Genomic DNA, 14582 nt, shown 5'->3' with positions numbered 1-14582 from the left:
AGCTTCCCAGTTATTGCAGCACAAACTTGGAATGCACTACCGCATGACCTCAAAAAGGAACATCCATATCTTAAATTTAGACTCAATGTAATTAAATGGCTACGAACAAATGACTGCTAGCTTACCTTCCCGGTACCTTACACTATTGTCTCTGCTGCATGTCTCTTAATCTGCTTCCTTCTGTATGCCACTGTAACTATCCTGGCAGCCTATCTTCAAATTATCATATGCTTCTTTGTACACATTATGTAACCAAGTTTAAGGTGTCTTGACCTCTACCGCGCCCGGCTACCTAATGGGTTTGGCGCGCAATACCAAATAAATAAACAAACAAACAAACTCAACACCCTTAATGTTTGAGTTCCCCATGGGTCTGTCCTTGGTCCCCTTCTTTTCACTCTCTAGACTTCAGCTTTTGCCTCCCTGATCTCCTCTTACGGCTTCTCCTATCAACTCTTTGATGATGACCCTCGGAACATCTTCTCCTTTCACTCCTTATCCGATGAACTGTTGTCGAAAATGTCAAACTGTTTCTCTGCCATGAAATATTGGATGGCGTCTCCCTCGTTCATGCTCCACTAAGACTGAAGTTCTCTACTTCCCAGCCAAACCGGCTATATCTTCCTCTCCCATTCTTCTTCTCTTCTCTCTGGACTACCTTCCTTACTCTGCTTCTGCTTGTAACCTTGATATCATCTTCGACCCATCATACAACTTCTCGATCTTCATCTCCTAATCTGCCACTGTAGCCAGACTCAACCTCCTCAATATCAGAAAATCTGTCATCTTCTTCCTTTCAATACTGCTAAACAGCTCATCTCTCCAGATCAGACTACTGTGCAAGTCTCGTCTATGGCCTTCCAAGCTATGCTGCTTCGCATCTGGATAACTACCTCCTCCACCCGTCGCCAGATTGGCTGGCTATCTATGAAACAAAGGGCTAAGTATAAACCTCTTCTCATCATCTTCAAAATTATCCATGGACTCCTCCACCCTACCTATCTGCTCATCTCACTCCCTACTCTCCTCCTCGCTCATTACGATCATCCTCTGCTCACCTCCCTGCCACCACTCGAGCTCCCAATGCTCCCTCTTGTTTCCGCTCTCTCCCTCTCCGTACTACTCCAACTCTACCACTATTTAAATCCAACCTCAAAGCCCTCCTTTCTGAATAACCGGTTTCCTAGCTCTCTACTCTACTGCATCACCCCGTTTTCCTCTCTGCTTACCCTTCACGGACAACCCAAAAGCACTTTTCAGCCACCCCTCCATCCTTAATTTAGCCCTTTCTCCAACAATCTTGTTCCTGTGTCATTCTCTCTTGTCCTCTGTTTACGTTTTTGCCTTCTGCAACATCTGGTCTTCAAGTCGCATTCTCCAACCCCATTGTAAAGGACCCATGTCCTCTCTGCTTTGTTATCAATGGTAAATGTTGTACGTGTTTTTGTGGCAAAACTGTATTTCTCGGTTGTCATTTTTTATAAACAAATAACATATTGTTCATCTCCCATGAATCTATTCATGCACCTTACAATGCTACAAAGCCATTATCAACCTCTTTTTTTATTTTTATTTTTATCTATTTCAGACTGATCCATGCAGGACAGTTGTTCAATGGCTTAGCAGGCCCCACTGTAATGAATGCTGCTCCGTTCCTCTCCACCACGTGGTTTTCTCCAGATGAACGTGCCACAGCAACTGCCATTGCGTCAATGCTTAATTATTTTGGTGGAGCTTGTGCATTTCTGGTTGGACCGCTGGTGGTACCAGGCCCGAATGGTACTGCCCCTCTTGCCTCACCACATGGTCACCGGGGCGAAATGAGGGACCGCATCGAGGCTGTAATGTATGCAGGTAATTATTAAATTAATGTACTTTATTATAAAACTTGTTTTTTTTTATTGATTTGGTAAGCGCACCGAACCCGTAGGCATCTGGGCGCATTACAGAGCTTACAGAGGTTACATATGCATAGAAAAACATTTGCACAAAGAAATTTACGAGAAGATATTTACAGACAATATGAAGTGCACCTTTTAGTAAACACAGTCTCAAACAATATGTACAAGGCAGGATATTTACAAGCAATATAGAGGGGCGCTATTGACATGCCTGAAGAACGGTCATGGTACAGTGCAAGGCAGAATCAGAGTGGGGCAGGACTAGAAGGAAGAAAGCTTACATGGTCAGATATAATTTGACACTAACCAATTTTTTTATGTTTCCTAAAGCTTTGGAAGGTCTGGTCAATTCGAAGGTGAATAGGGAGAGAGTTCCAGTAATGGGCTGCCTGAACAGGAAAGTTAACGCTGCTAGCCTTTTTCAGGTTATATTTAGGCATTGCTATGTAATGCGAATTTGCTGACCTAGTAGGTACAGCAATGTTTTTTAGTGATTTTTTCACTTGGGTACTGTGGGGCACCATTGTTTAGGCATTTATGAGTGATGGAGACTATTTTGAGCTGAATACTATCCTTAATGGAAAGCCATTTGTTGTTTCTTCTGGCCTCAGAGATGTATTGTCTCTTAGGGATGCTAAAAGCTGTTCTCAATGCATTATTTTGTAAAGTCTGAAGTTTGTTCAGATTCTTTTTGTTAGCTCCTGCATAAAGGGCGTTACAATAATCTAGTTTGGATAGGATTAGCGCTCTCGCTAAGTTGATGCAGCTATTGATAGATAAAAAAGGTTTGCAATGCATGAATGAACTTGCATGTAAAACCTGTTGCGGAGGCCGTGGCGGTAACTTGTTTAGCCAAGTAAAATGCCAAATCCAAATAGAATCCTAAGGTTTTGGTTTCCTTCGAGACATTGATTTTAATAGCATCAATATTGAAAGAGGTATATTGGCTGCCAAGTTTGAGGTTGGCCAGTACTCCTAAGATCAGGATATCAGTTTTGTCATCATTCAGGCATAGGCCATGAGCTGCCATCCATGCCTGAATGATTGAGTATATTCTATTGACCAGAGGCAGGTCTGTCTCATAATCACCTGAAAGCGATAGGAGTATCTGAGTGTCGTCTGCATAATTAGTGTATGTGACACCCAGATGGTCCAAGTCATCAAACTGAGGGTTAGTAAATATATTATACATGGTGGGTGAGACACATGAACCTTGCGTTACGCCACAAGTGATGAGAGAAGGGTCGGCTGAAGCTGACGGGGAGAAGACTCTCATTGACCTGTTGTTAAGAAAGGATTGGCTCTAGTTGGTGGTTTCTCAGGAGAAGTTAGCTGCAGTGGACAAGTGTATGACCAGCACTCTGATAATCTACCAAGTCGAAAGCAGCCAATAGGTCTAGAAGTAGTAGTAAGGCACATTTTCTATTGTCTTTCAGTTGGTCAATTTGCATTTTCAAATCTATTAAGGCGGCTTCTGTACCGTGAAGTGGTCCGAAGCTTGATTGTCTTAGTGTCATGACCCTTGCCCCTGGCCCTCACTGGCAAGTCAGCCTTCCAGTTAGGGCCAGGTCAAAGTCCTTAAAACCTCATCCAAGACTCTCTTGGAGTCAGTCCTGGCGCCTTTGCCGCCAGGTTCATAACCATCATGAAGACCAACATTAGAATGGGACTATTTACTTGGGACTATTTAACTTTTGGGGGGGGGGTTCAGCCAACATGGAGGCACACACATAGCTCAGTTACAAGGAACTGAGCTATGCGGTCTAGTCTTTTGGGTGTGGCAGGCCTGGGACTATTTTACCTGGACTACTTTGGGTGTGGCAGGCCTGGGACTATTTTACCTGGACTACTTTACCTGAGACTATTCAAACCACACCCAAACAGCAGAACATGCTTTGCGTTATTCTGCTGTGGGCAGCGTAACGCTCACCGTGTCCAGTTCTTTGATGCCAGTTTACCTGAAACCAAGGACCTACAGAGAGAGAAAGAACACTACGAAAATTACCTGGAACAGTATTCTGTCTTCAATCCATCGCCGACTTCAGTTCCACTCACCTGAATGTACGAACTCCATCATCCGGCACCGCATGCACCCTGGAATACCATAACCTGGAAAGAGGAGAAAGAAAGACCGCATTAGTAAGCGTTTACTCACGTTTCCTTCTGAATGAAGAAAGCCACACAATTCTTACCTGGGTAGTCATCTCCTGGTCAGTATCATTGCTGGAACATTACGGCGCTCGGCGAGGAACATCGCAACCTGCAAGGAGAGAAAAGCCACAGGGTAGCAATATAAAAGGCGAAACAGCATCGCGCATTACTCACCGGACAGCATCGCGCACACCGCGCTTTCGCCTACCGGCCCATGCTTATCTTCAAACTTCATGACAACTCCAAAATACCTTTTCTTACCATAAAAGGAAAGAAGCAAGACATTATTATTAGAACTAAGAGGAACATAAGAACTGCATATAAAGACTGTAAAGCAGCAAACCTACGGAGTCGCAGCAGGCCTGGATTCCTACAGGGGGTGCTTGCACCAGTGAAGTAACCTGGTCGCTGCTCGTCCCCCAAATCTACTCTCCCCTGCCACCAGGAGCAGGAAGGAAGAATCCACCTTCTACAATATTAAGGTGAGGAGAAGGCCCAAGGGGGAGGAAGGAGTTGAAGCCAAGGGAGGTGGGAAAACATAAAGACAATCTGGTATTGAATCCAGCTCTCCTATATTGCAAACCCATCTTTAACCAGAGGCCTTACCAAGGGACCGGGAGAGGGTTCAAGAATGCAAATCATCCAACCAGGGCTGGGTGGCGTCCCCGTGGGTACCAGGTGAGCGTAACACTTAGTCCTAAGAGGTTGTTGATCTCAAGATATTGCTAAATCTGGAGATATGCCGCTTTGTCAATGATTTCGATTAAAAACGGGACAGTTGTGATTGGCCTATAGTTGGATGGAATGGATGGGTCCAGTGAAGCTTTCTTTAGCAGTGGTAGTACCCTTGCATCCTTAAGATTGGTAGGAAGATTACAAGTATGGAATGAGGCATTTATTAATTTAAAGACAAATGGTGCAAAATCTCTGGCCGCATTTTTGATAATTTATGCTGGGCAGGTATTGCCCTGGCATTTTGAAGGTTGAAGTGAAGCAATGATCTCTTCCGCCTCCTAGGGGTGTGAGAGGGGGGTTGATTTGGGAGAATTTGAATTCCTGTAAAAGTTTGTGTAGTTCTTGGTAGCTGTTGGAAGTATCTAGTTGGGTGAGGTTAAGCCTTTTTTCTGCCATTTTATTTTGGAGGGTGGCAATTTTGTTAGATAGTGCTTTTTGGATGTTAGTACACCATACTTTATCCTTTATACACGCGTCTTCTGGAGGGGTGGGGGATTCCATTTCCCTCACAATCACAAAGAGTTCCCTAGTGCTGGAGCCGGCTTTGTTGATCCTGTTATACGTTTCACATTTGGTCCATAATATTTCTGTTTTATACTTAGTAGACAGTTCATTCAGATTATGTTTGTTTTCTTTGAATGACATATTTTTCCACTGGAATTCCACTTTTCTCTTCTCTGATCGCAGGGCTTTTAGCTGTGGAGTGAACCAGGAGTTAAGGAGGGCTATAGGTTTACCTTTTCACAATTTGAGTGGAGTGATGGCATCTAGTGCTTGAGTGAGTGATGGTGGTGTTATTTAGATCTACTAGTGCAGCTGGGTCCGAGGACTCTGGTGCAGCATTCAATGAAGGAAGCAGGAGTGGCAGAATCTTGTCTGCTGTGATGTTCCTTTTGTTCCTAGTAAGAAGCAGTGGGGCTATCATGTAGTCTTATTTGGCACTCTCTTGGCAAGAGTGGTAAATTATACTAGGTAATGGTCGGTCCAAATTTGAGGTTCGATAGATGTGATTTCCGTCTCGCAATTGAGGTCCAATACCCAGTCTAATATTCTACCTTTCTCATGGGTAGGTTTGCTAACTCTTTGAGTTAGCCCAAGTTCTGATAGGGTTTCAGACAAGGTCATGGCATCTTTGTCATTAGGGTAGAGGAAACCCAAGTTGAAATCCCCTAGCAGTAAGACTTGCGAGGATAGTTAGTTGTTTACTGAAGGTACGGTAGAGATGTCTTCCTCAAATATTCCAATTGGACCTGGGGGTGTACGATTAAGGTGCTGGAATAAGAGGTGGTTAATTTCACCGTGAGTAGTTCACAAGACTTCACGTCAGGGAAAGTAGCTAATCTGAGCCCTTGGCTTGACTTTGCGATGATAGCGATGCCACCTGAGTTTGAGGTTGTTCTATCTGCTCTTATCATAGTATACTTTTCTGGAATAGCCAGTAACGGAAAAGGCCCTGCCGCATCATGGAGTCAAGTCTCTGAATTGGCTAGGAAGTCTAGTTCTCTGGTGTTGATTGTGTCGGCTATGTCTATGGTATGGGCCACCATAGATCTGGAATTTATTAAAGCACCTTTGATATAGGGGTTGGTGATATGGGTCAATGTAGGGCTTTTTCTTTTGTTATTTGCTCTAGTTATTTTCTTATGATAGATCATAAGTGTTGGGTTATCTATCGCCAGTGGAGACTTTGGTTTATCTAGAGGTTTAGTCAGAGGAGAGCAGTAACTAGTAAATCTAGAGCCAAGCCTACTATTTCTAACTTCCAAGGAACAAGGCTGGTTAGGTGTTGTTTTGGTGGCGTATAGCTTAATCCATTGGCTAAGGGTTAAGGTAACTACCAATTCAGAGGGTGCCGCTAGGTCAGTATTGTAGTACTTGGTGCCAAGGTTTAGTTCAGGTAGGAATGGGGTTGGCTTAATAGTTATGTGAGGAAGGTTGAATTTCAAAGGTGGCATAAATTTAGTAGGTTTGATCCCCAATGGTATGATGGTGACCTGGCCATTGTTGGGTATTTAAGCCCTGACTGAAAGTGGTCAGTCACAGTCCAAGAGTAGAAGCTGGCTGTTGAGGTGATCACAAGGATGGCTATATACTATGGTTAAAGGGCTGCAAAGTATGAGATCAGGGCCGCTGAGCATGGAAGGGATGATGATCAGTGCACTATCTATCCTGAAGGACACCCTAGCATGTGGAGGCTTGAGGACAAGATCACTCCGAATGCAGGGAATCAACTAATAGACAGCGATGTAAGTGCATCTTATAGCAAACTCCTTCAAGAGCAGCAGTGCAGATCAACATTGGCAAGGAGAGTTACAATTGTAGGAAAGCATACAGATCAGAACAAACTATACAGCACACAAATATACACTGCACTGCTGCACCATTGATATGACAAAATTGCAATTTCACGTTATTTTTAGGCAGCAGAGTAAAGGCAGGTAAACTATAGGTTAATTAAGTTAATCAGTGAGAGGTGTTTACGGGCAATATGGATTATGCAATTTCTGGCCACATGTGCCGTTCAATCCGATAGAAATTAGCTTTGTATGACAGGAAATGTCAGAATACCTCATTTATTTTGAATTCAGTATTAACTGTGTATGAGGCTCTAGAAGGGTACCGTAAGGAGAGGCAGGTAAGAGCAGCTAAGAGCTAGGGCAGGCGACGCAGGCCATGTAGGTGGAATGAGAAGCACATGTAAGGTATGCAGCGTATAGCAGGCTGATTCAGACAGCTTTCTATGCAGGGTGATGCTGGATAATGAGCTGTGACTTGCAGACCAAAACAGCAGAAATAACGATACTTTGATTACAACGGTTGCAGGTCGATTTGACACTAGCATAATAATAATAATAATAATAATAATAATAACTCCATAGTTATGGTCATGGGTTTGGGCAAGTTTGGGCAAGTTACGGAAGAACACAGAGCGAGTGAAGCATAAATGCAGTGCTAAATAAAGGTGCCTATAACAATGTTCTGCTTTAGAGATAGGTCTGCCTAGTATCTTGTTTTCTTCACGAGTCTTTACGGTAGTGTGTGTCTTAAGAGTAAGTATATGGATGCAGTTGTAGTTATTGACATTGATCAATAGTTCTCACTTCAGATTGGCGATGGTGTGGAGAGCAAGGGTGGGAATTGTCACGCAGATCTCGCTACTTGTAAGGCGAAAAGGGGGTGCCACGTCACGGACTTCCGTGGACAGACGATAGGCCTCAAGTTTCAGGCCTTAGGTGTCTCAGGCGGGCTATCGCCTTCCGGCCGATCTGGAACAGGCAAATAGGTGGAAGCAGCCAATCTCATCACTGTGCCCCTCGCTTTCCCAATCCGCATCTTTGTTACCTATGAGAAGCATACCTGGTTTCACATATACCTAGATCCATACCATCCATTCCATGAAGAATTGAATGATCTGGGTCCCATGTAACAGCTTGTTCTCCAGCATGGGGTCTGGCATGGATTCACATGCTCATGAATTTTCCCCGTCGTCAGGCTGGGAATCCTCGGTAAAGAAAAAACCAGTATCAGTTTCGTTTCTGATCTGTCTTTCGTAGTAATAACCAATCACTGGTCTCTGCGTCATACTGACCACAGCCAATGACTGCCCTCTACCTAAGCACCGCCTCTGGCAGCCATCTTCAGATTTTTACCGCACGTTCATGTGTTGGGATCCTCGTGCTATTGCTCTCGAGCGTTAGTGCTATTTTTCGCGCTTTTTCACAAAAAACTTCGATTCTTTCGGTCAAAAGAGCCTCAAGCTCCACCGATCCTACATCCGATCAACGGGGACCCGTGTCGGATTCATCTGTGCCCCTCAAGGGTGAAGATTTCGTCGAGCTACGCTTCGAAGGACTCCAGAAGCTTCTCAGGCCCGGTCTCGGAGATGGCCCAGGAGAAGGGAAGCTCGACGCCCGGAAAGCTGTTCAGGGTCTGCCCTGGATGCCAGCTGCAGAACGTCTTCAAGGAGGACGAACACTCTTTCTGCCTTTACTGCCTTCATGAGGACAAGACGCACGTGGAGAAGGACTGTGCGTTTTGCGGCAACATGTCGGAACGGACCATGAAGGACCGCCATCAACGTCTCGCCAACTGGCTGGAGGGTAAGAGCCCGTCTGGCGAGAAGAAGAAGAAATCCGAGCGGTCTTCTAAGACCTTTGAGGGCGCCCCGGCGACGGGGGCCCAACATAAGGCCAAGCACCGCGAGTCCGCTGGCACCGGGAGCGCCGAACGGTCGGGCTCTACGGGCGCCAGGCAGGGCGCACCCTCCCCGGCACCATCAACCACGAGCCAACGCTCTGGGTCGGGTAAGAGGAAGGCCGAGCACCCGGCGAAGCTCCTGGAGAGGCCCCGGTCGAGCTCTAAGGCAGAGGAGGAGCGTGGCAGTGCCCCCTCCCTCAAGGATAAGGCGGTGAGCGCACCTAAGGTGGTGAAGGCCTTGATCCATCCGACCAAGCCCTCTATCGAAACGGTCGCGGCGGCCCTGGCTCAGCCTGTGGTGGCTACACCAGTGGTGGCGACCTCAGGGCCCAGAATCTCCCTGCCTCCGCGGAGGGAGTCTTCCTTTGTGCCCATCGATAGGACCCCCGTGAAACCCTCCGTGGGGAAGAAGAAGGGGGGGCAGGGCGTCGTCGTAGATTCGGCCTCAACCTCAGAAGAGGAGCTGATCGAGGTCTTAAGCCACGGCCTAGGCGTGGAAGAAGGCCAGCCCGTCGGAATGGACCCCGACGCAGGTGACGACGACGACATCGTCGAGGATACCGACGGGGCCCCTGCTCGCCCGTCGGATTCCCCTCTGCCAGCGCCGCAAGACAACTCGGCGCCCATTTTGTTGGCCATACAGTCCTTATGCTCCGAGATAAGGACGAGGCTACCGTTACCGACGGAGGAACCTCTCCCGTCGGGGGATCCAGAACCGGGACCTTCTGGTGTTCCCCCTACCAAGAAAAGAAGGATCCATCCACCACCTCCTTTTCAACCGTCGCGCCCCGTCCAGCCCTCCTCCCCGTCCACCCGAGGGGATGATACGGGGACTGACACGGCAGCGACGGGTACGGACGACGAGGCATACGACGAGGATTTTCCGTCGTCGCCTCCCACCAGGGCTTCTCCGCCCGACGAGATCGGATCTTTCCACTCCATGATCTCCAGGGCTTCCGAGCTTTTCCAACTCTGCCCTGAGGAGAAGAAAAAGGAAGGCTTCCTTTATCAGCGGCGCGAGGCCAAGAGGAAGACGGTCCTCGCAGTGCCTCTGTTGGACGACATTTGGGATGAGGGCCTTTCCCTCCTCAAGAACCCTTCCACGACGCCAGCTAGAAGAGACCAGTACGAGAAAAAGTACCGGGTCCCGGACACGGCCCCCCTATGCCTCCGGGCGCAGCCTACCCCGGACTCCGTTGTCTCCGCGGCAGCCAGGAAGAAAGCGGGGGGGGGTGCGGCCTCCACATCGACTTCCCCGCCGGACGGCGAGGGAAAGAAATTGGATGCTATGGGACGTAGAGTCATCTCGTCGGCAGCGACGGCGATTAAAGCGGCCAACGCCTTGGCTATCGTGGCCCGCTACGACAGGGAGCTCTGGTACAAGATAGCTCCCCTGCTGGATTTTCTGCCGGACGACAAGAGGGCGGAGGCCCTGGAGATCCTGCAGGAAGGTGAGGTGGCCTCGGACCACGCCATCACCGTGGCGACGGACATCGCCGACACTGGGTTCCGCCAGCTGGGCAACGGCGTTTGCCTTCGACGTCGTGGATGGCTCAAAGCTACGGACTTTCGGCAGGACGTCCAGACCAGAGTCCTGGACATGCCCTTCGACGGGAACAACCTGTTTGGGAAGACAGTGGACGATTCCCTTCAGGCCATCAAGGCGGATACTGAGACGGCCAGGGCCCTTGGAGTCCTGCAGCAACGACGAACGCCTTTTCGGAGTGGCGGAGGCAAGGGCGCCTCCAAAGGTTCCGGCGGCGGTTTCGCTTCCTACCGTCAAGCGGCCCGCTCGTCGTCGCAAGAGGCCTACAGAGGACGAGGCAAGTCTAGCGGACCCCGCCGTCGTCGCCAAGGAGGTCAAGGCGGCAAGGCCGCGTCCAAGCAGGATTGAACCGGCCGTGGGGTCGGGCCCCCACCGAAGCACCCCGGTGGGAGGCCGGCTGGCGGGCTTCGTCAGCGTGTGGGAGTCCATCTCCACCGACCGTTGGGTGCTGGACGCCCTGGCCCGGGGCCACGCGCTCGAGTTTCAAAGAAGGTGCCCGCGCGTCCCCCCCGTGGCCAGGAAAGAACTTCACGTCCCTCAACTTCTCCTGGAGGTAAAGGCGATGCTCAGAAAGGGCGCCATCGAACTCGTCCCAAAGAGGCTTCGGGGCTCCGGAGTCTACTCGCGATACTTCCTCGTGAAGAAGAAGACGGGAGGATGGCGCCCCATCCTAGACCTGCGACGTCTGAACAAGTTCATCAAGGCGCAGAAGTTCCGGATGGTCACCCTCCAGCACGTCCTGGGTCAGCTGGAGGAAGGAGACTTCCTATCGTCGTTGGATTTGGAGGATGCCTACTTCCACATTCCCATCCTAAAGGGGCACCGAAAATTCCTCAGATTCGTGGTCCAAGGGCGTCATTACCAGTTCAAAGCCCTTCCCTTCGGACTACGGTCGGCACCCAGGGTATTCACCAAGTGCCTCGCACCGGTGGCGGCGCAGCTGCGCCGCGAGGGGATTCACGTCTACCCCTACCTGGACGACTGGCTCATCCGCGCCAAGACGAGGGAGCTCGCCGTGGTCCACACGGCAAGGACCGTCCAACTCCTCACGGACCTGGGATTCTCCGTGAACTACGCCAAATCCCACCTGGTGCCCGCGCAAGTCGCACTGTTTCTGGGAGCGAGGCTCGACACAGTGTCCCTTCTGGCCTCCCCGTCGGAGGAGAGGACCAGGACCATCTTGGGCAAGGTGCAACGGATGTTGGTGGCCGACGCGGCCAAGGTGAGGTCCATCAAGTCCCTCCTCGGGATGATGTCTTCCTGCATCTACCTCATTCCCATGTGCAGGCTCCGGATGCGCCCGTTGCAAGAATTCCTGGATGCGCGCTGGATCCAGACGACGGGCAGCTTCGAGGAAAGGATCAAGCTCGACGAGAGTTTCCGACGAGCGATACGGTGGTGGGGCACCCGCGCGCATCTGACGGCGGGCATGGACTTCCAGACCCCAGCCCACCAGGAGACTGTGACCACGGATGCCTCCCTGGAAGGGTGGGGAGCGCACACCGAAAATCTGCACGCAAGAGGACTCTGGCTCCCGACGGAGAAGTCCCTGCATATCAACGTCCTGGAGCTCCGTGCAGTGTTTTGGGCCCCCAGGTCCTTCCTTCCGTCCCTCAAGGGCAAGGTGGTGAGGATCTTCACCGACAACACCACCACCATGTTTTACATCAGGAAACAGGGCGGAACCAGGTCCCCAGCGCTGTCCAAGGAGGCGCAGGACCTGTGGCATTGGGCCGTCGCCCAAGGGATTTTTCTGGTGCCGTTTCATCTGGCAGGGATAAAAAACACCATCGCCGACTCACTCAGCAGGGAGCTGCGCTCGTGCCACGAGTGGGAACTACGGCAGGATCTGGTGGATCGCCTCTTCCGACGGTGGGGCACACCCCAGATCGACCTGTTCGCGACGGCGACGAACACCAAGTGCCGGAGGTTCGCCAGCAGGTTTCCCCAGACGAGGAGCATGGGCGATGCTTTCTCGTTCCCCTGGGAGGGCCTGTTCCTCTACGCGTTCCCTCCCTTGCCTCTGCTAATCCGGCTCGTCAACCAGCTCAAGAGGTCACGGTGCAGGATGATCCTCGTTGCACCTGCGTGGCCGAGGCAGATATGGTTCCCGGACCTTCTGGACTTGTCAGCGTCCCCGCCGATCAAGCTGCCGGCGGACGCGGATCTACTCTCCAGGGAAGGAGGCGCCATCCTCCACCACGACCCGAAGTCGCTGAACTTGCAGGCCTGGCTCCTGCAGCGCTAGAGTTTGGAGGATACGACATACCGGCCGATTGCAGAGAGGTTCTTGCAAAGGCCAGGGCGTCCTCGACTCTTAAATGCTACGGACACAAATGGAAGAGGTTCTCTGTCTGGTGCCACGCACAGAGGATTAACCCTCTACGGATTACGGCTCCCCAAGTACTGCCGTACCTGCTGACGCTGGCCAAAGCTGGTCTGGCACACGCGTCCATCAAGATTCACCTTGCTGCGATCTCCCGATACACCAGAACCACGGGGCGGACGTCCTTGTGGTCTCATCGTCTGGTGAAGGAGTTCATGAAGGGACTGTTCAGATCGTTCCCGCCGGTGAAGGCTCCGGCCCCGGCGTGGGAGCTCAACGTGGTGCTGACCAAGCTCATGGGACCTCCGTTCGAGCCTCTGCACTCGGCCCCGTTGAAGTTTCTATCGTGGAAAACAGCTTTTCTTGTGGCCATCACCTCCGCACGACGAGTGGGAGAGATCCAGGCCCTTTCCTGCAAGGCCCCGTACTTGACTTTCCACGACACGAGGGTAGTGCTCAGGACGCACCCCTCCTTCATGCCCAAGGTGCCGTCGGACTTCCATCTCAACGAACCCTTGGTGTTGCCTGTGTTCTTCCCGTCGCCTTCGTCGCCGGCTGAGAGGACTTTGCACTCGCTGGATGTGGCTAGAGCGCTGAAGTTCTACGTAGACCGCACGAAGTGTTTTCGGAAGACGTCACAACTCTTTGTGAACTTTGGACCTGTCAATCAGGGGAAGGCTCTCTCGAAGGCTTCCATTTCCAGATGGCTCTCCGGCTGTATCATGTACTGTCACCGGTTGGCAAACCGACCGCTGCCTGGCCGTCCGAGAGCCCATTCCACCAGAGCGATCGCAGCTACCACGGCGTTCCTATCTGGTGTGCCCCTGCTGGACATATGCAGGGCTGCTACGTGGAGGTCGACGCACACCTTCACGAAATTCTACTGCGTCGACCGGGATTCCAGGGAGGAGTCCAGGGTCGGCCAAGCAGTGCTGCGCAACCTGTTCGCCTGAGGTGAGCCTGGTGAGGAGGTAAGATGCTTAATGTTGAGTTTGATGTGATGCTTAATGTTGAGCCTTTGCCACCTCCCGTGGTTGTGCATGTGTGTACTGCTATGTATTCTTTATTCATGAGCATGTGAATCCATGCCAGACCCCATGCTGGAGAAGGAACAAGTTACTTACCTGTAACTGTTGTTCTCCAGCATGGGTCTGGCATGGATTCACATGCGAACCCTCCCGCCTACCCCTCTGCGGCTCTTCACTTGGTCATACTGCCACTTCACGTGCTTCCAAATCTGAAGATGGCTGCCAGAGGCGGTGCTTAGGTAGAGGGCAGTCATTGGCTGTGGTCAGTATGACGCAGAGACCAGTGATTGGTTATTACTACGAAAGACAGATCAGAAACGAAACTGATACTGGTTTTTTCTTTACCGAGGATTCCCAGCCTGACGACGGGGAATATTCATGAGCATGTGAATCCATGCCAGACCCATGCTGGAGAACAACAGTTACAGGTAAGTAACTTGTTCCTTTTTTGAGTTGGTTGATGTCATGCTTGCATGCTGAAGTACAATTAAGATCTGTTGCAATGCTCTTTTTCGTTTGGTTCCATCTTCAAACCACTTTGATCCGGCCAGGGTTTTCAGGGACGGAAGATAATGGGTCCTATTACGGGTCTGTGGTAAAACCCGCCGGTAGGGGGTGGTCGACCGCCGACCCCGTAACACTGTTTCCGCCGCCTGACATCCCGGTACCACCAGGATATCATAAGTGGCAGGGGAACG

The 14582-nt window shown here is 50.5% G+C and overlaps 1 protein-coding gene across 1 annotated transcript in view; it reads left to right on the top strand.

Moving 5' to 3' along the window:
• SLC49A4 (solute carrier family 49 member 4) overlaps positions 1-14582 on the top strand; it is a 599595-nt gene that overhangs the window by 336405 nt on the left and 248608 nt on the right. The window contains exon 3 of the mRNA XM_069616688.1: positions 1589-1854. Within this exon, the coding sequence (XP_069472789.1) occupies positions 1589-1854 (266 nt within the window). The remainder of the gene's footprint in view (positions 1-1588; positions 1855-14582) is intronic.

This window comes from Ambystoma mexicanum, chromosome 9 (assembly GCF_040938575.1).
Source record: "Ambystoma mexicanum isolate Mex_15411 chromosome 9, UKY_AmexF1_1, whole genome shotgun sequence".
Taxonomy (NCBI): Eukaryota; Metazoa; Chordata; class Amphibia; order Caudata; family Ambystomatidae; genus Ambystoma; species Ambystoma mexicanum.
Note: the sequence above shows the minus strand (reverse complement) of the source record. Positions and strands in the feature narration are given on the sequence as shown.